Below are 18,207 nucleotides of genomic sequence, written 5' to 3'. Positions count from 1 at the left end.
CTTTATCACATATTCTCCCACCTATTCATCATCAGCTTGTTTTTAAACACATAGAAGTTTACCAAGAGCCAATTATGTTGAACACAATGATCAGAATATTTTAAAAATTATGATACGGAGATACATGTGCTTCTTTATTAATGCATTAGCAGCAGTTCTGATAACTGCTATTTTGAAAGCAGTGATGCCCTTAAAATGTATTTTGAGGTAGTTACCTGTAAGGTGATGGCAGAATATCTGTAATTTCTATTGATGTTACATAAAGGTTGCCAATACTATGATGGTTTGTTGCCTACACTTGTAATTGAAGGAAGTGCTAAATTTCAGTGAAAGGGCAGTAAAACTAAATAAATAATGTTTTTTTCCATCCACCTTCTCAGACTTCCTTCTCTACATACTCTGGCCCATTTAATAAAAGCCCGTGTCCTGTCCTGTCCCTGGCTTTGTACTTTTGCAGCTGATCTTGATCACTCTGGGCAGTATTAGCTGTGCTTTATGGAGAAGGAAACCACTTGCCCAAGGCCACAGGGCTGGTATAAGGTAGATCCATTTTCCAGTAGCAGGTTTTTGGATCTCCAAGTCTAATAATTTTTCCACAAAAGCTTCGTCACACCCTGGTCAAGGCAGAGCTGACAGCGGTGGAGTGGTGGTGGTTTTCAGACTTTGTGGGCCAAAGACAGGGGTTGCTGAGCTCTTAGGTTCCTTGGCCCCTAAAGACACGGATGCTCAGGCCTGGTCGGCCTGGGAATCTGCTTTTTTGGCAAGCACGCCAGGTGACTGATGCACAGCCACACCCTGTGAGATACTAGCTATGGGATCAGGGTTTGTTCATCTGATTACACTTGGAGTCTGGATGACTAAGAAGTTGCTTCAGGTGACAGATTGAACTTAATTCTCTGGCAGAATGAGCTCTTGAAATCTATGAATGTACAGACAAAAATAAAGGCTTAGTCACCCTGCCCCGAACGCTTCAAATATGCAGGCTAATGACAGAGGTAGGGCGATGGGAATTGATCCACCTTCCTTCTCCTCCTTCCCCTCCTCATCTCCTTCCTCGATCCCTCCCCCTCCCCTTCTCTTGTTCTACAAGCTTCCCCAACTGCCCAGTTCACGAAGGTCCTATGGTACCGAGTGGTAAAGCCCTTTCCAGCCCGCATAGCCCTAAACAGCAGATCAGATATGTACCCAACTGCAGCTCCATAAATCACACAGATCTTGTCCTTTGGAAATTTAGAAAGAGGGATCCAGGAGGTCTTCATGGAGACAGACCCCTGTAAGCTGAGCCTTGAAGCCGTGAAGGGCTGAGGGGAGACAGGCAGGAGGTCAGGAAGTGAAGGGTGTGATAAAGCATGTGAGCCAGGCCCTGAAGCCGAGTATGTGTAACGGACATGTGGCTGGAAGGGCAGGTGGGGACAGAAATCGCAATGAATGAGCATCTAGCCCAGCCGGCCGCGGCTCAGCGGTTGAGCGGCGACCTATGATCCAAGAGATCAAGGTTCGATTCCCGGTCAGGGCACATGCCCCGGGTTGTAGGTTCGATCCCGGGGGGGGGGGGCATGCAGGGGGCAGCCGATTAATGACGACTCTCTCATCATTGATGTTTCAACTCTCTCTCCCCTTCTCCCTTCCTCTCTGTGAAATCAATAAAGATATATTTTTTAAAAAAATGAGCCTCTACAGAATTGTGCATGAGGAACTACAGTAATGAAACTCATGCTCGTTTCATTCCCCCCACACGCCCGTGAGCTTGAGCGTGGAGAGGAGGGAGCAATTTCATGCAGGTTGTAGAGGAAACCAGTGCAGGGAGCAGGGAGAGCTTGATAAGCTTTCGCTGAGGTGTCACAGTTAAAGTCGTTACTGCTCGGTGGGTGTGAGTTTGAATTTTTCTCCTTTTTAGGCCCAGTAGAGAAGCAAGCTTTACTTTTTTCAAGTGTGTGAAACCTCAGTAGAGTTTCTCCCCAGGTCAAACTCTCAGAGCTAAGTAATGAGCAGCAACCTCTCAATTAAGATGGGTCCCAGGTGCTTGGATGGACTTGGAAATGCTTCCCACAGAGAGGAGCTTCCTTTTTCCTGTGGACTGTATCGCAATGACATTAATAATGCATCTGCTACTTCTTAAATGGACTAGTAATGTCTCTTAGTGGAATGTGTTTATCATAGCAGGCCTGCCAGAGCAGAAGAAAAATTAAAGAATAAATTGTGAAACCCTTTCCCCTCTGGGCAGCCCAGGATACTTAGGACTCTGAAGGAGGGCAGGATCTTCGGATGGTCCTCGAAAGCCTTGTGATGACCTTTTGTGGCTTAGGACAGACTCAGGTCTCCTCCCTCTAGGCCTCTCATGAACCTTCGCCTCTGGGGTGGAAATAGAACCTCGTTCTCTATGTGTAAGGAACACCTGAACCTCTACTCCAGGAACCATATTATTTGATGGGATTTGTGTTTTCTTTATTTTGCTTCCTTTAATTGTTTGGAGAACCTTTTTTGAGGTTTGAGTTTTAAGGCTTTAGTGCTAGAAGTCCTCACTAGGGCTGAAGGGAAAGGAGGAATTCATGTGTCTTTGGGGGATGCAGGGTGACCAAGTGCCACCTCCAAGCTGATGGAAACGCAGTGATGCTTTTGGCCACTGCCCTGCAGCCAACAGTTTCCCTCTTGGAAGCTCCCTTTCGTCCCCTAGAGAGAGGGATTTTTCTTGATTGAGGGCACGATCTTGTAATTCTCTGGCCTTTAAAGGCTCACCCCATTGCACCATACTTCCTCCTTTGTAACCTATAAAATTCATAAAAGGAACAGAGAATGGTACAGGGCAAAGGTTGGAATCAGAGGCAGGAGGGTATGTTTTCTCCCAAGTAGAGCCCCCAGCACATTTCTCAGTGGAGAGGGGAGACCCTTGAGGATCCACCATGGTTTTTACTAGAGAGTGTCCCAGAACCCAGAGCAGACCTAGTTGGCCCTAGGAGTGTATCCAAACCACACAGAACAAAAGACTAGCCATTCACCCCTGACCCCTGACCCAGGGAGTGAAGTTTAAAGGCATCCAGTCAGTTCCTGGCAGACCAGGGTGGAGCTCTCAGCCCTGGCAGCCTCTGCAGAAGGTGCCCGTTCTCTTGACTGACCCCTCACTCATGAGGCATCATGAGAGAGCCCATTTCCCTCCAAGGAGCACTAGATGACCAGGTAAGACGGTTTTGTTCAGGCCCGAGCAGGGCAGGGTGTGAGCTACAAACAAAATGTCATCCAGAAGAAGCCAAGGGTTCTAGAGGACAGATCCCTTCAGTGGATGGCCCCTAGTGACAGCTTCTCAGGTGACCTCAGGCCGACCTCCTTCCATCCAGTGTGAAATGGGCTGGATAGTTACCTCTCTGGCTGGGCTCACAGAGTGAGTCAGCCAGGTGATGTGCTCATGGTGGCCATGGAGAGAATTTCTTCAGCTGGGGAGCCACATAGTCTGGATTCAAATTCTCGCCCAGATGCTTACTAGTGATGTGATCACAGACACATCTAACCTCTTAGGGAAAAATAAGGATAACAGTTGTACTGATACGTAGAGTTGTGACTATTAAATGACCCCATACACATAAGACATAGAGAACAGTGCTTGGCAAGTAGTAAGCACTGATGGGCATTCTCCATGGTAATGGTGGTGAAGATTCCTTGGACAGTGCCTGGGGCTCTGAGACTGTTGAGATGGAGCTATGCAGAAACTGGAGAAATCACTCAAAAGCAGCAGGCAATTTTCTCTCGAGGGGAGAATTCATCTTGGTTTTAGGAACACCTCTGACTTGGACTTTTAGTAATGCAAATGTAAAGATCAAAGGCCCCTTCTCCCTCTTTGGGTATAATGGGTGTTGGGCCTGACCTTTTGGGGTGATGAGCTGGCCCCAGCTGTGTGGAAGCAGATTGCAGATGCTGGGGTTTGCAGCTTGTGAGAAGCACTGTGCACCTTGTTTTGACCATGACCCACAGGAAGAAATAGATGCCACCTCATAATGTCAGTGTACACACTCACATGTCAACCAGAAGAACCAGAAGTTTCACAAAACCATGACCGCCCTCACTTTCTAAACACACTTTGATATCCCCCCCCCCCCTTTATGTATATATGCTGGTTATGACCCAGGAAATTGACATCATGACCTACGGATCGTCTGGACCTAGTAGTCTTAGAAGATGTGCTGTGAGGGAGCCCACAGGAGGGGCCTGGCCCAGCTGTGAGGACAGCCCTTTCCCCTCTGGCCATTCCTCCTGTGGTCTCTAAAGCTTCAGGACAGTTCTGTCAGAATTTGGAGCCTGGTCTTGGCTGGGCCATGGGGTGGTTCAGGAGGGGCAGCCCACACTGAAGGGCAAATGAGAGCAGAGCCCCTTCTCTGAAGTCAGAGGGCCAGTTATGACAAGCCAGAGGGCAGGGAGCCTGGCATTTCAGCCTCTCCAGCAGCACACAGTAGGTGCTCAGTAAAGGTTTAAGGAAGCAAGAACAGGGGAGAGTGCCCTGGACTAGTCATAGGCTCTTCCCTGTGACCTGGGGCCTCAGTTACTCCACCTGCAAAATGAAGGCCTGGTCTCTGGGGGATCCCCCAGTAGAATTAAGAGACCACAAAGCTTGGAACTCCCTTGGGGAGTGGAGAGACCCAATGTGGCATCATCCTATGTGCTGTTTGGGCAAGGGTGGGGGCCCAGCCTGGAGCTCTTCTCCAGGCCAGATCACAAGATCCTGAAAGGCCACCGTCCCCCATGGGCTCAGAGTAAGGGACATCTTTATAGGTGTAATGTCACTCCATTGAGGCTGCAACTCCTCAGTGTTCGAGAACCATGTCAGGGGAGGGCTGAGGAAGAGGCTGGCAGGAGAGCAAGGAAGGCAGGTCTGGTGACAGTTCCCAAGCCTTTCCTCCAGGATGACATCAGCTTCTAAAATCCCTAGTCATGACTGGGGAAGCATGGCAGCTCCAAATCCCATCCCTGTTTAAAAAATCGGGCGTGAGTTGGTTCACTCACTCAACAGCTGTCTACTAAACTATTATAAGGCAGGCACAGCAGTGGGCGTGGGATACCGAGATGTCCAGAGGTGAGGCCGCTGCCCTCCTGGAGCTTATGCTCTTAGTGGGGGACAGTCAATAAGTAAAGGAGACCCTATCCAAGAGTGACACATGCTCTAAGGGATTAAGAAGGGGTAATGGGATAGAAGGTGCCTGGGGTGGGGACTACTTTTGGTGGGTGGTGATAACAGGCCTTTTTGAGGAAATGGCATATGAGTTGAAATTGATGAAAAGGAATAAGGCCCCGTGCTTCCAAAATACAGATTCCCAGGACCCCTCCCACTAGACTTAACATATTAAGACACTAGACCCAGGGCCCGGGAATCTGCATTTTCCTTCCAAATGTTCCCATGTACATAAAACTGGAGACCTCCTGCCCTGGGCTTTTACTTTTAGAGAGGATCATACCGGGGGAACTTCAGGGTCCCTTCCAACTCCCAGAGCCTGTGTCAGGGAAAGGTTCTCACTGCGAGCGAGGGCCAGGCTAGGGAGAGGAGCAGGGTTCTGGTTGATGGCGGGACAGGACGCAGCAAATGAGCAAGCACAGCTGCTCACACACAAAAGGGAGAGCTCCCCAGGGCCCGCCTCTCTGGGGCCCGTCTGTCTTGCTTTGGTGCAGGCCCTCTCTGCAGATGTATTTTATGATCCCGGGCCTTGGGTCCCTTGCCTGCCCACCCCACCCCACCCCGTCTGCCCCAGGAGTGATCTTCAGGCTGTGGGCGCGGGGCCTGCTTAGCAGCTGCCTGCCTGGGAGCGGGGGTTACAACCTGCCACAGCTGCTGCCACTGGGACACCCACTTGATGAGGGGGGAGCCATGGGTCTGTCAAATCCCCATGCTCTCCCAGCCTGTGTGTGTGTGTGTGTGTGTGTGTGTGTGTGTGTGTGTGTGTGTGCGTGCGCGCGCGCGCGTGCGCGCGCCAGGGAGCAAGAAAAACCTATGGCTGCTCTTTAACCCCTTTTCACATCCCCTGCTCGCGCGCAGGGCCCTCCTCCTCTGGCCTCTGTTTCCCCATCTGTTCCATAGGAGGAACCCCGGGGATTTCTCGGGGCGCGGAGAAAGGGGTAGGGGAGGTTGGCTTTGAAAGAGCTCTCCTCTGGGCGCCTGGCCTCCTTGGTGCTCCCGTGGAGCCCGCGAATTTCCGCCGCGGCACGTGCGGTCGCCGGCCTCCGGGGCGCCCCGGCGCGGGGGTCACCGTGTCAGCGCAGGGAGGGGACGGGGTGGCCGCAAGGTCGCCGTCCGCCGCCTGCCGCTCCGCGCCGCCCCCGCCCCCGCCCCCGCCCCCGCCCCGCCGGGCTCCGCGCTCCGGGCAGTGCTTTCTCGGTCCTCTCGGTCCCCTCGGTCCCCGAGGCCCCCGCCCCCGCCCCGGCCCAGAGCCCCGCGCGCACCTCGGGCGCCGCAGCGCGGAGCGAGCGCGGGGCCGGCGCCGGGAGCGGGCGAGCGCGGCTCGGATGCGCCACCGGCGCGGCGGCCCGTCCCCAGGCCCAGGTGAGACGGCGCCATGGGGCAGGCGAGCTGCAAGGGGCTCTACCAGTCGCTGTTCGACTACAAGACGGAGAAGTACGTCATCGCCAAGAACAAGAAGGTGGGCCTGCTGTACCGGCTGCTGCAGCTCTCCATCCTGACCTACCTGGTGGTGTGAGTGCCGGGCTCCGGGGCGCGGGGTCTGCGAGTTGGCCCGGGTGCACGTGGTGTTCCCCGGGGCTTGGGGGTGCGGGTGCGGGTGCGGGTGGGGGTGGGGCAAGGAGGGAGCCCTGGGCTCCGCGGACTGCGGCCCTGGAGGGGACGAGAGGCGGCAGGGGCTCCTCGGTTGCCCGGATCGACCGGGTTCTCCCTGGGCAGCCCCCTGCTCCAGGCCTGGAGCCCCCGATGCTAGGGCTGTGGGATGGGGGCAAGGGTGCCGGGGGCTGGGCTGCAGCTGTCGCCTCGGGAGCTTCCCACACAGGGGAGGCTATTTATAATCGCTGAGCTCAGAGCCAAGCCACCTCCTGGGGCCACACAGGAGCCTGGGCATGTCCCTCTGGTCAACTCACCCCACAGCGGCTGGCCTCTCTGGTAGCCAGCTGGGGGGTCCTGCCCACGGGTGTCTGCCCCACCCACACCCCCTCCCACCTGGCAGAAGCTGGTGCCATGAGCAGAGGGGCAGCTCCTTGGGGTTGCTCCACCAGGCACTGTCCAGAGCCCTCACCCCTGAGTAGGGAAGGGACAGGTGGAGGGAGGAACTGGCAGCAGGGGACTGGGATGCGGATTCGGATTCGGATTCGCCTTTGCCTTTTACTCTTCCATGAAATGCTGTTGAGTGGCTCCCATTTCCTGATTGGGGGAGGAGTAGGTGCTCCTGCTGGGAGGGTAGCCCTGACATCACCTGGAGGCCTGGCATGTCCCCAGCTTCGTCGTCCTTAAGGCTCCTGGCTGTCTCCCACCTGAGGGCCTTTGAACATGCTGTTCCTCAGCCAGGGGTGCCTTTCCTCCTGTACTTGGGCAGTGTCCGCTCCTCCTTCAGACCCGGGCCTCCCAGAACTCCCTGGCCTCTTCCTCCCACATGTCAAATAATTTCCCACAAGGTAATTATATACTTGTTTGGAGGCTGGGGACACCAAGAGGAAGGGGCCTGGTATCACCTAACTGCTCAGGCAGTCGGTGTGAAATGAATGAGTGAATGAATGTTCCTTGAGTATTTGCTGCATGTTTCTGTCCTGGGCCCAGTGTGTCTCTACCAAATGGCTGGTTGGCTCAAGGGTCACAGCCCTCTCAGAGTTCCTTAGAGACAGGACCAGAGTCTAGGGCCCAGGACATGCCCCCTCTGCCCCCAGAGATGAAGAGGGTGACACATTTTGTTTGGCATCTGCTATCCAGAGAACCCTTCCTGGCACCTTGGGAGGTGCAGGGCATCCCACACCACTACTGCATGGCCTCAGGCAGGCAGCTTCCTGCCCTCTCCTGGTCTCAGTTTCCTCAACGCGCCCAAGTTTCTGTTAACCTGGTCTCTAATTTTAACAGTAACACCAGCAATAAACTGATGAGTTGTATTCAAGGAGCTCTTCCTCTGTGACAGGCACTTCCCGTGCTAAGCAATTTACATGTACCATCTCATTTAAAAATATTTTTGTATTTTGACATAATTTTAGACTTTGGAAAAGTTACAAGAGTAGTACAAAAACTTTTTTAATGCTCTTCACCTAGATTCCCCAAATGTTAACATTTTACTACACTCGTGTTCTCTTACTTTCTCTCTCCATGTCTCTGCATTTTTTTCTGACTGTTTAAGAGTAGTTGGCAAACATGATGTCTCCTTGCTCCTATATACTTCATTGCGTATTTCCTAAAAATAAGGAATTCTCTTATTTGACCAAGTACAAGTAGGAAAATTAGGAGATTAATTTTGAACTGTTGTTATTGCCTAAGCTATTGACCTTTTGTAAATTGTCCCAACAATCTGAGCTCACGCCTTGCACTCAATAATCATGTCTTCTTTCAGCTCCTTTAATCTGGAATTGTTCCCGAGTCTTGCTTTGTAACTCATGAACACAGAATTTTTTAAAAACCATTTTTAAATTGAGGTAGAATACACGTAGCATATAATTCACCATTTTAATCATTTTAAATTATACAATTAAGTGGTTTTTAGTATATTCACAATGCCGCACAACCATCAACACTGCCTAATTCCAGCAATTTCCACTGCCCCCTAAACCTGTATCTATTAACAGTCAGTCATTATTCTCCCCTACCCCCATCCCTTGGCAACTACTAGTCTTCTTTTTGTCTCTATATAGTTGCCATTCTGGCCATTTCATATAAATTAAATCATGCCCTGTGTGGCTTTTTGGGGGCGTGGGCCTGGCTTCTTTTACTTGGCATGCTGTGTTCAAGGTTCATCCATGTTGAAGTATGTGTCAGCATGTCATTCCTTTTATGGCTGAATAATGTTCCGTCATATGGTTACACTACATTCGTTTATCTGCTCATTGGTCGGTGGACATTTGGACTGTTTCTACTTTTTGGCTGTTATCAATAACGCTGCTAAGAACATTCACATACAAGTTTTTATGTAAACACGTGTTTTCAGTTCTCTCAGGTATACACTTAGGAGTAGAATTGCTGGGTCACAAGGTAACCTTTCTGAGGATTTGCCAAACTGTATTCCACAGCAGCTACACTATTTCACATTCCCAATTTCTCCATGTTCTACCAAATTCCTTTTTTTTTTTTATTATAGCCAGCTTATTAAGTATGAAGTGTTATCTCATTGTGGTTTGTATTTGCATTTCCCAAGTGACCAATGATGTTAAGCATCTTTTCATGTGCTTATTGTCTGTTTGTATATCTCTTTTTTAGAAATGTCTATTCAAATCCTGGGTCCATTTTTTTTTTTTTTAAATAATGTCTCCATTATATTTTTTATTTTATTTTTAATCCTCACCTGAGGATATTTTTTCCATTGCTTTTCAGAGAGAGTGGAAGGGGAAGAGAGAGAGAAAGAAACATCGATGTGAGAGAGACACATCGATTGGTTGCCTCCTGCACCCTGACTGGGGCCAGAGATTGAGCCTGTAACCAAGGTACGTGCCGTTGGCCGCATTCGAACCCGAGACCCTCCAGTCTGCGGGCCAATGCTCTATCGACTGAGCCAAACCAGCTAGGGCCTTTGTCCATTTTTAAATTGGGCTATTCGTCTTCTGTACTGTTGAGGAAGACTTAGATGTTCTGGGTACTAAATCCTTACCAGTTATATGATTCACAAGTGTTTTCGCCCATTCTGTGAGTTATCTTTTCACTTTTTTTTTAAAAAAAGATTTTTTTAATTGACTTTTAGAGAGAGGAAGGGAGAGGGAAATTGAAACATTGATGTGAGAGCCAAACATCGATTGGCTGCCTCCTGCACGCCCCCTACTGGGGATCGAGCACACAACCTGGGCATGTGCCCTGACTGGAATAGAACCGGTCACCTTTCAGTGCATGGGACAACGCCCAACCCACCAAGTCACACCAGCCAGGGCTCCTTTCACTTTCTTGATAGTGTATTTTGATGTATAAAAGTTCTTAATTTTGGTAAAGTCCAACTTACCTATTTTTTCTTGCACTCTAATGTTGTAGACTGCCCCTCCATTTGGGTTCGATTGAGGTCCCCTCATGGTTGGTTTCAGGTTATGCACCATGTCCTTTAACCCCCCTCACTGCCTGGAGGGAGGTGCTGTTATCTGTGTTAAGCCCCAGAATTCATTGGCCTGCCCAGGGTCATATGGCCAGTTCAAGGGTGAGCAGGTGTCATCCCAGCCCCACTGAGAGCAGTGCACTGTCACCTGGGGTTACGTGGAGCCCTGAGCCTAGGCCCCCCCCCCCCGGGCTTGGGGAAACCTGAGGGCAGCAACAAGGCTGATGCCCACCTTGCTGGCCCCTCCTGCAGTTGGGTGTTCCTGGTCAAGAAGAGTTACCAGGACACCGACACCTCCCTGCAGAGCAGCATCATCACCAAAGTCAAGGGCGTGATCTTCACCAACACCTCGGAGCTGGGAGAGCGGCTCTGGGATGCTGCGGACTACGTCATCCCACCCCAGGTCTGAACCCCACCCGGGCTGGCAGGGCCTGGCTGGGGTGGGTCACATGGGAAGCTGCTCTGGGACCCAGGGACTCCCATTCGTTGTCTCCCTTGGTCCAGAGCAGCTGCCAGGGTTTGTAAATAGAGATCCTGTCCAGATCCTTCCCCCCATGCCCAACTCCATGAGGCTGTGCCTCATGGAACCGCTCTGTTCCCAGCAAACCCTGAGCCTGTTGAGACCAAAGGGCTCAGAAGAGTTTCTGGGTCAGTGTGAGTCCCTTAGGTCAGCTCCCTGGCCTGTTCACAGCCTACCTGGGCCAGGGCGGAGCTGCCCCCTCACTGCTCCCTCTCCTCCCGGGCCTGGACCCCAGGGGCTGAGGTCAGAATAAGGATTTGTGGGGCGGGGGCAGCTTGCGGGTGTGGGTCTGGAAGGAATCCATTAAAGGACATTTACTCAGGGACTCTGGGGTCAGTGGGTGGATGGGTGGGAGGGAATCTAGGGATTTTATGGCCCCATTGTCCCCAACATCCATGCAGAGACCCCACCCCCTGCCAGGCAGCCCTGGGAAGGAGGGTCCCCAAGAAGGCAGAAGGAGGTTCCTTAACCCCTCTCTGGTTCCCCAGGGGGAGAATGTCTTCTTTGTCATCACCAACCTAATCGTGACCCCCAACCAGCGGCAGGAAACCTGTGCTGAGGTTTGCTTTGGCGCGAGCTGGGAGGTGGTGGAGAACCCCAGCACCGGCCTGGCTCCAGAAGCTGGGGTTCTCTCCCCTGCGGGGCCTTGGGGTGTGCATTGATGCATGTACCTGTACTGTTTAGGGGAGAAACAGGTTCTCAAAAGGTGGGTGGCCCGAGGCAGGGGAGGAGCCTCTGTCCTACTTCTGGGGTGGGACCCGGCTCTGAGCTGGGAGCCTGCAGGGGAACCGTCCACACAGGCGCCCTTCTGTCCCGGTAGAGCGAAAGCATTCCTGACGCCCTGTGCTCTGAGGACAGCGACTGCCCTCCTGGGGAGCCTGTTGTGACTGGAAATGGTGAGGCTGGGAGTGGCCAGGGCTGGGGAGCAGAAGGGGGCTTGGAGCCAGGGGGTTCCTGGCACTACCTGCCCCACCCTGCAGGAGTGAGGACCGGCCGCTGCCTACGGGCGGAGAACAAGCAGAGGGGCACCTGTGAGATCTTCGCCTGGTGCCCAGTGGAGACAAGGTCCAGGCCAGAGTAAGTGGCTGTGGTTCGGGACCCCGAGGAGTTACCCAGGCCTGCGGCTCCCTAAACAGCTGTCCCGGCTTGGTTTTCAGGAAGCCACTCCTGGGCAAGGCTGAAGACTTCACTATTTACATAAAGAACTTCATCCGCTTCCCGAAATTCAACTTCTCCAAGTATGTGGGGCTCGGCTACTGGAGTCCCAGGGGTGGGGCTTTGGCTGGCCCTCCTGGTGGCTGTGAGTGGGTCCCCGTGTATGTATCACTTGTGTATGAATGAACCACTGGGGGCAGCTGGGCGCCCTGCCCTGCTGGGGCGGGGGGGGCTCTGTTTTTGACTGCAGTGGGACGTTAGCGTGGTTGTGGTCGGGGCTTGAGTAGAGGGCTGAAGTCCAGGACAAGGCCTGGGCCGGGTGAGGGGCCCTGTGCCTCCTGGGTCAGGTCCAGTTTCTGGCTCAGAAACAGCAAGTCTACCTTCATTTCGCTGTCTGTTCATGGCCTCCACCCAGGACCAATGTGCTGCACACCGAAGACAGTAATTACCTGAAGTCCTGCCGGTTCGGCCCCAAGAGTCCCTACTGCCCCATCTTCCATCTGGGGTCTGTGGTCAGCTGGACGGGGAGCGACTTCCAGGAGATAGCACTGCAGGTGGGTGGTGTGCGCTCAGGGAGCCCTCTGTGGGGGCCTCAGGGCTCTGGGCCTGGGCTCTCTAATGAGGGTGTGTGGGGGGTGACCCATGGGGTCAGGTGGCCCTGCAAAGTCATCTGCCCCAGGGACTTCCTGTTTTCAGAATTCACTGTGACACACAGCCAGCTGTGCCTTCGCTCGGACCTCGGGCACTTGGTGAGGGGCATACTCGGCACCTGCCCTTTGGTTCTTAGTCGCTGGGGAAGCGGCTGAAACTGAACCAGAAGGAGTCCGCCTGGCACATCCTGGCTCTGTGTAAGGTGCCTGCCCGTAGCGTAGTAGGTGCTCACCCGGTAGTTGTCTTTTCTGAAGCAGGAGGCAGGAGGAGACGGGGGCTAGGGGCTGTCAGCGTGTCGCTTCTCAGCCTCTCCTGGGCCGTGCACCTTCCTTCCAGAAGGACGCTCCAGCCGGGCTGACCCCCGGCCTCAGTACCTGCCCAGTCCTGTCCAGCTCTCCGTGGAGAGTTAGTCTGTGACTACTGTCCATCTCCAGAAAGTTCTGTGCACGGATTCCCGTCTCTTTTTCATCAAGGGCGGTGTGATAGGAATCCAGATCGAGTGGAACTGTGATCTTGACAAAGCTCCTTCTGAATGCAACCCTCACTATCATTTTAGCCGGCTGGACAGCAGGCTTCTGGGAAACTCTGTCTCTTCTGGGTACAACTTCAGGTAACTGGGCCTGGGCCTGCTGCCGTATGGCTCTGTCCATGTTTTGTATCCTTTCCTGGGGGCCAGCACTGTAACACCCCTTCCTGGGGTAAGTGTCAGAGTGGGAGGTGCAGGGAGAGACAGCTGGGGAGAGAGGGATGGCCTCCAGGGGGGGTCTCTGGGGGAGGAGAAGAGAGGAGAGAAGGGTCTGTCATCGCCCTGGGATCCCCATGAAGCTGGGGCCTGACTTCTCAGCTGGATCAGCTCCATCAGTGCTTTGGTGGCCCAGGTTGTCCCAGCATGGAGTGGGAAAGCCCTTGTCTCTTGGGGAATGTCGGGCAAGCATTTCAAAGATCTGGATGAGTCTTTAGCATAATGTCAGCAGGAGGGTCTGCAACCTCTTCTGGGGCTGCTTTGAGCGAGGTCCGGGGGGTGCTTATAAATCTCAAAGCCTCCGCGTCTGTGTTACCAAACAGGGAAGGCGCAGCAAGGCTGAGGTTTCCCCTGGGCTGTGTCTCCCCAGGTTTGCCAAATATTACCGCGATGAAGATGGGGTGGAGTTCCGCACCCTGATCAAAGCCTACGGGATCCGCTTTGATGTCCTGGTGAATGGCAGGGTATGTGAGCTGTGCCTCCCACTCGGAGGCTGGTCCCATCTACTTCTCTAGAGGTGTCTCTCGCTCTCCCCCACAGGCCCTGTGGGATTGCCCAGGCATGACAAGCTTGTTCCTGCCTCCGCAGAGCCCTTCTCGAGCTTTCCCCCACTTTGTATAAATTCTTATTCAGCCCTCAAGACTCAGCCCAGGCTGAATAAAGTTCCATCTTCTCTCTGCTCCCCTCGCTCCTCTCTCCATCAGAGGACAAGCCACTCTGTGCCAAGCTACATGCTTGTTTGTTGCACCGGACGAATGTCCCTAGAGGGTCTCCTTGTCTTAATCCTTCCTGCACCTCAGGGCAGGGCAGGTGTGTTGGGAGGGCTCTGGTTGGAGTGTCGGGGGACCCTGCTGTCCACCTGCCTCCCTCACCCTGCCTTGTCTCTGTGCTTCAGGCAGGGAAGTTCAGCATCATCCCCACGATCATCAACATGGCCTCCGGGGTGGCGCTCATGGGTGTTGTGAGTACCTCCCCTCCTCTTCCCCTTTACCCTCTGAGCACTGGTGGGGGGAGGGGGACACTGCCTCAGGGGAGCTGTCCTGATGCCCCAGAAAGAGAGAGCTGGCAGGCCAGTGCAGGTGCCGGTAAAGAGGACTTTCTGGGACTTCACACCCCTCCAGTGGCCCCCAGGGGGCAGTGATGGCCTGAGTTTCTCTTTTCAGAGCCAGAGGCATCTGCCTGTTGCTCTGGAGCTGGGTTTGGGGCTGGGGTTCTCTGGGATACAGGATTAGCCCCTGAACTTTTATTTAATTTATTTTTATTGTTGACACTATTGCCGATGTCTTCCCCCCCCTTGCCCACTTCTACCCAGCCCCCAGCCCCTCCCTCTGGCCTTCACCCCAGTGTTGAGTGTCCATGGGCTATGCATATATGTTCTTTGGCTAATCTGTTCACCTTCTTTCATCCAGTCCCTCCCACCCTCCTCTCCTCTGACATCTGTCAGTCTGTTCCATGTCTCAATGCCTCTGGTTCTATTTTGTTCGTCAGTTTCTGTTTTCTTTTAAAAATATATCTTCATTGATTTCAGAAAGAGGGAGGGAGAGGGAGAGAGAGATAGAAACACCAGTGATGAGAGAGTCATTGATCGGCTGCCTCCTGCTCGCCCCCTGCTGGGGATCGAGCCCGCAACCCGGGCATGTGCCCTGACTGGGGATTGAACCACGATATCTCCTGGATCACAGATTGATGCTCAACCACTGAGCCACGCTGGCCGGGCAGTCACTGAACTTTTAAAGCCTCATCTTCACTTCTGAAAAGAGGCAGGCCCCAGTTATAGACAAGGTTTCTCACCTGTGGCCCTGTGGAACAAGGAATTGATTTTAAAAGAACATTTTTTGCATCTGGGGGAAACAAGAAAAAGAGGTGTGCAGAGCTCAGGGTCAGAGGACCAGGTTCAAGCGTGGGCCCATCCATCAACCTCCTGCGGTCCCCCACCCTCCACTCAGCCGGTCAGGAAACCCCCTCTGTGTTGCGGGTGGGTCCGCCCTCTGGTGGGTGAGACGGGCATTGCACAGGCACTCTGGTCTGAAGTGCATGTGCTCAGGTGTCAGTGGGTCCCCGCTGCATTAGCTCAGGTCGCGAGCCGCTTCTTTCCCTGACCATCACTGCGGTGTCCTTGTTATTCAGATCCCCTCCAACCCATCCTTCACACTGACAGCCAGAAGGATCTTTTCTAAATGCCACAATTCCGACTGTGTCCTGCTCCTATCCAAAGCCCTCAGTGTCCCCCCTAGAGGATGAGAACCAGTGCCTTGAAGACATTCAGGGAGCGTTACAGGCTGGTTTGGTCCACCTCTCCAGAAGTGTCTAGCTCTCTGCCACAGGCCCTGTGGGATTGCCCAGGCATGACAAGCTTGTCCCTGCCTCTGCAGAGCCCTTCTCGAGCTTTCCCCCCTTTGTGTAAATTCTTATTCAGCCCTCAAGACTCAGCCCAGGCTGAGTAAAATCCCATCTCCTCTGCTCCTCTCGCTCCTCTCCCCACCATAGGACATGCCACTCTGTGCCATAAGTTACATGCTTGTCTCTTGCACCAGAGAGTGTCCCCAGAGGGTCTTGTTGTCTTAATTCTCCCTGCACCCCAATGCAGTACCTGGCACGTGGTGAATGCTCAGCAGACATTGGTTAAAGACATGATTTGATAGGTCAGGGGAGTGTGGGGGGTGCTTAGCCTGAGGGATCAGGTGGACTCCAGGCTCACCTGGGCTCTACTACAGACCAGCTTTGTGGCCTTAAACAAAGGTGCCTCTTTCTGAGCTGTTGCCCCATCTATGAAATGGGCACAATGATGTCCCCTTCTGGGATTGTTACAGGATCCAACGGGATGTAGTGCAGTCAAGTGGCTGTGGGGTCTCCAGAAGTGTAGGGTTCTGAGTCAGGGACCCCCAACTCTTTTGCAGGGGTCTTTCATCTGCGACCTGGTACTCATCTACCTCATCAAAAAGAGCCACTTCTACCGCAACAAGAAATTCGAGGAAGTAAGGTCAGTTCCACTTCCTCTCCACTGGCCCGAGGGGAGCCCTAGGGAACCAGCTCAGCCAGCCTCCCCCTCCCTGTCTTAGGACCTTTACCCTGGGTGGGTGGTGGCGCCAGGGCTGAACATGGGGAGCCGCCCTGGAAGGGCAGGAAGGTGGACTTTTCTGAGTACATGCTCCACAGAACTGGACTCCGCCTCAGAGCAGCTGTCTGAAGAAAAAGCCACCACAGGCCATGGGCAGACCTGGTTTCCAGGCCTCCTCGGGCCTCAGTTTCTCTCTGCGAAACGAGAGAATTGGTTTACATATAGTGCCTTCCAGCATTTATGTTTTAGGATTCTTGGACTTGGTAGTCCTGGTGGGCTGGGGTTGAGTGAAGCTGGAGTGGTAAGGGAAGAAAACAGATTTTCTTTTTTTTGTTTACTACTGAGCCTATTTCCAGGCTCTCTTGGGCTGTGGGCTTGTTGGGGTGTGTGCGTCTGTAGGCAGAAAGGAAGGGGAAGGGGCTCTGGTCTAGGCCTTGGGAAGGTTCCCTGGAGGATCTGGGATTAGAATGGGAGCCCTTGGCTGAGTCAGGAGGTGGCCACGCCAGCCTCGCCTCTGTCTGGCTTTGTGCCCTTGAGCAGGGGCCTGACACTGGGACTCTCCTCTTGTAAGCCACATCCCAGGAGGGGTTCACTGGCCTGAGTAGACTTTCCTCCCATCCCCCATTTTGAGTCTTTGCTGACTTAGAGGTTGGCAGCCTCCAACCAGAAGCTGGGCCTGGGCAGGGAAGGGTGTTAAAAGGACTGGGACAGAGAGGAAGGACAAAGGATGGTGAGGAGTGAAGAGAGATTGTAGGGGCTGCAGCAGCTGGGGCAAGGAAGTAGTGGAGGCTGGGGATCTGCTCTGTGGCCGGGCACCCAGCAGCCCCCACATGCTCCATGAGCTGACTGTCACTTTTTGGGTGCTCGCCTGAGCTACTTAGGCTGTGAGAAGGAAGAATGGCCACGGCCCTGGTCTTGGAGCAGCCTCACCTGCGTGGGGTGCCGCTGTGGTGGCTGCTGCTCATTGCTGGGGCAGCTCCAGGTCTGAGCATCTACAGGTGTCTGGGCTACTCCAGGGACCCCAGCACACTGCCCCTCTCTGCGGATGCTCTCCCTGCCTGTAGTGCTGCCTTTAGGAAGGCTGTGTCCACAAGATTCCCAAACATGCTCTGTGCCCACCCACACACAGGTCTGGCCACACAGGGAATGGCAAAGTGACTGTGGAGCAGCTGCAGAACCTGCAGACAGTGGAGGCGTAGCCAGACTTGAAGATGTCGGGGGCATAATCACCTGCAGCTCTGAACTGGGAAGAGCCTGTGTCTGCATGGGACAAGGGCTTCTGGGCACCCCCATCTCTCCTGCACTTTAGGATCTTGCTACAAGCTTTTTGTTTTGTGTTGGGGGAGGGGAGCCTCCCAGTGGCAGAGTGGCTCAGATCTAAGATACACTGGAAAGGGAAGGGGGGCGGGCCAGGGTGCGAATATTAGAATGTTTTCACTTCTTCTGAGAACCTAATTGGACATTCATTCATTCATTCATTTATTCCTACATGCAGTAAATATTTTTTTGCTGTGGGCTGGGCCCTACTAAGAGACGCTTAAATGAGACGCTGACCTGGCACTCAGGGAGCACACATATAATTCCCTTCAGAGACCACAGACTTCCTAGCCAGGCTCAGCCACTCTGGCCTTCCTCCAGCCTCCAGGTGGCTTTCACTAATTCCAGCGGAAAATGACAGCACCTCAGAGAAAGACCTTTGCCCCCAGGGTTTTAGTTTAAAGGTGGCCAAGGAGGCAACAAAGAGAGGTAGCTGGTCCTTGAGGGGAGAGGCAGCCGCTGAGGGCTGCTATGTAAGGTGGGTAGGGGAGGTGGAGAGGACTCGCTCCAGTCCGACCCACCTAGCCTGGGGAGTCTCTGGGCATAGCGTACCCACCCAGGTGGCGCATCGTTGCCCGCA

The 18,207-nt window shown here is 53.6% G+C and overlaps 1 protein-coding gene across 2 annotated transcripts; it reads left to right on the top strand.

Moving 5' to 3' along the window:
* The first annotated feature begins 6,332 nt into the window (after positions 1 to 6,332).
* On the top strand, positions 6,333 to 17,752 carry P2RX5 (purinergic receptor P2X 5). Of its 2 annotated transcripts, none has more exons than XM_081115655.1 (12): positions 6,333 to 6,614; positions 10,437 to 10,587; positions 11,193 to 11,264; positions 11,525 to 11,600; positions 11,685 to 11,781; positions 11,862 to 11,942; positions 12,275 to 12,413; positions 12,984 to 13,120; positions 13,623 to 13,716; positions 14,148 to 14,213; positions 16,150 to 16,232; positions 17,440 to 17,752. In XM_081115655.1, the coding sequence occupies exons 1-12, from the start codon at positions 6,481 to 6,483 to the stop codon at positions 17,507 to 17,509; spliced, it is 1,200 nt and encodes a 399-aa protein (XP_080971781.1). In that variant the 5' UTR covers positions 6,333 to 6,480; the 3' UTR covers positions 17,510 to 17,752. The 2 variants fall into 2 exon arrangements, with proteins under 2 accessions (XP_080971781.1, XP_080971780.1); XM_081115654.1 differs by having other exon boundaries at positions 6,425 to 6,667.
* The last annotated feature ends 455 nt before the right edge of the window (positions 17,753 to 18,207 follow it).

Source organism: Miniopterus schreibersii (genome assembly GCF_964146895.1).
Source record: "Miniopterus schreibersii genome assembly, chromosome: 16".
NCBI classification, from domain to species: Eukaryota; Metazoa; Chordata; class Mammalia; order Chiroptera; family Miniopteridae; genus Miniopterus; species Miniopterus schreibersii.
Note: the sequence above shows the minus strand (reverse complement) of the source record. Positions and strands in the feature narration are given on the sequence as shown.

Coding starts and splice junctions, on each gene's coding strand:
- P2RX5 (XM_081115654.1), top strand. CDS start 6,531: ATGGGGCAGGCGAGCTGCAAGGGGCTCTACCAGTCGCTGTTCGACTAC. Junction 11,782..11,861: donor GAGACAAGGTCCAGGCCAGA/GTAAGTGGCTGT, acceptor CTTGGTTTTCAG/GAAGCCACTCCTGGGCAAGG. Junction 16,233..17,439: donor AAGAAATTCGAGGAAGTAAG/GTCAGTTCCACT, acceptor ACCCACACACAG/GTCTGGCCACACAGGGAATG.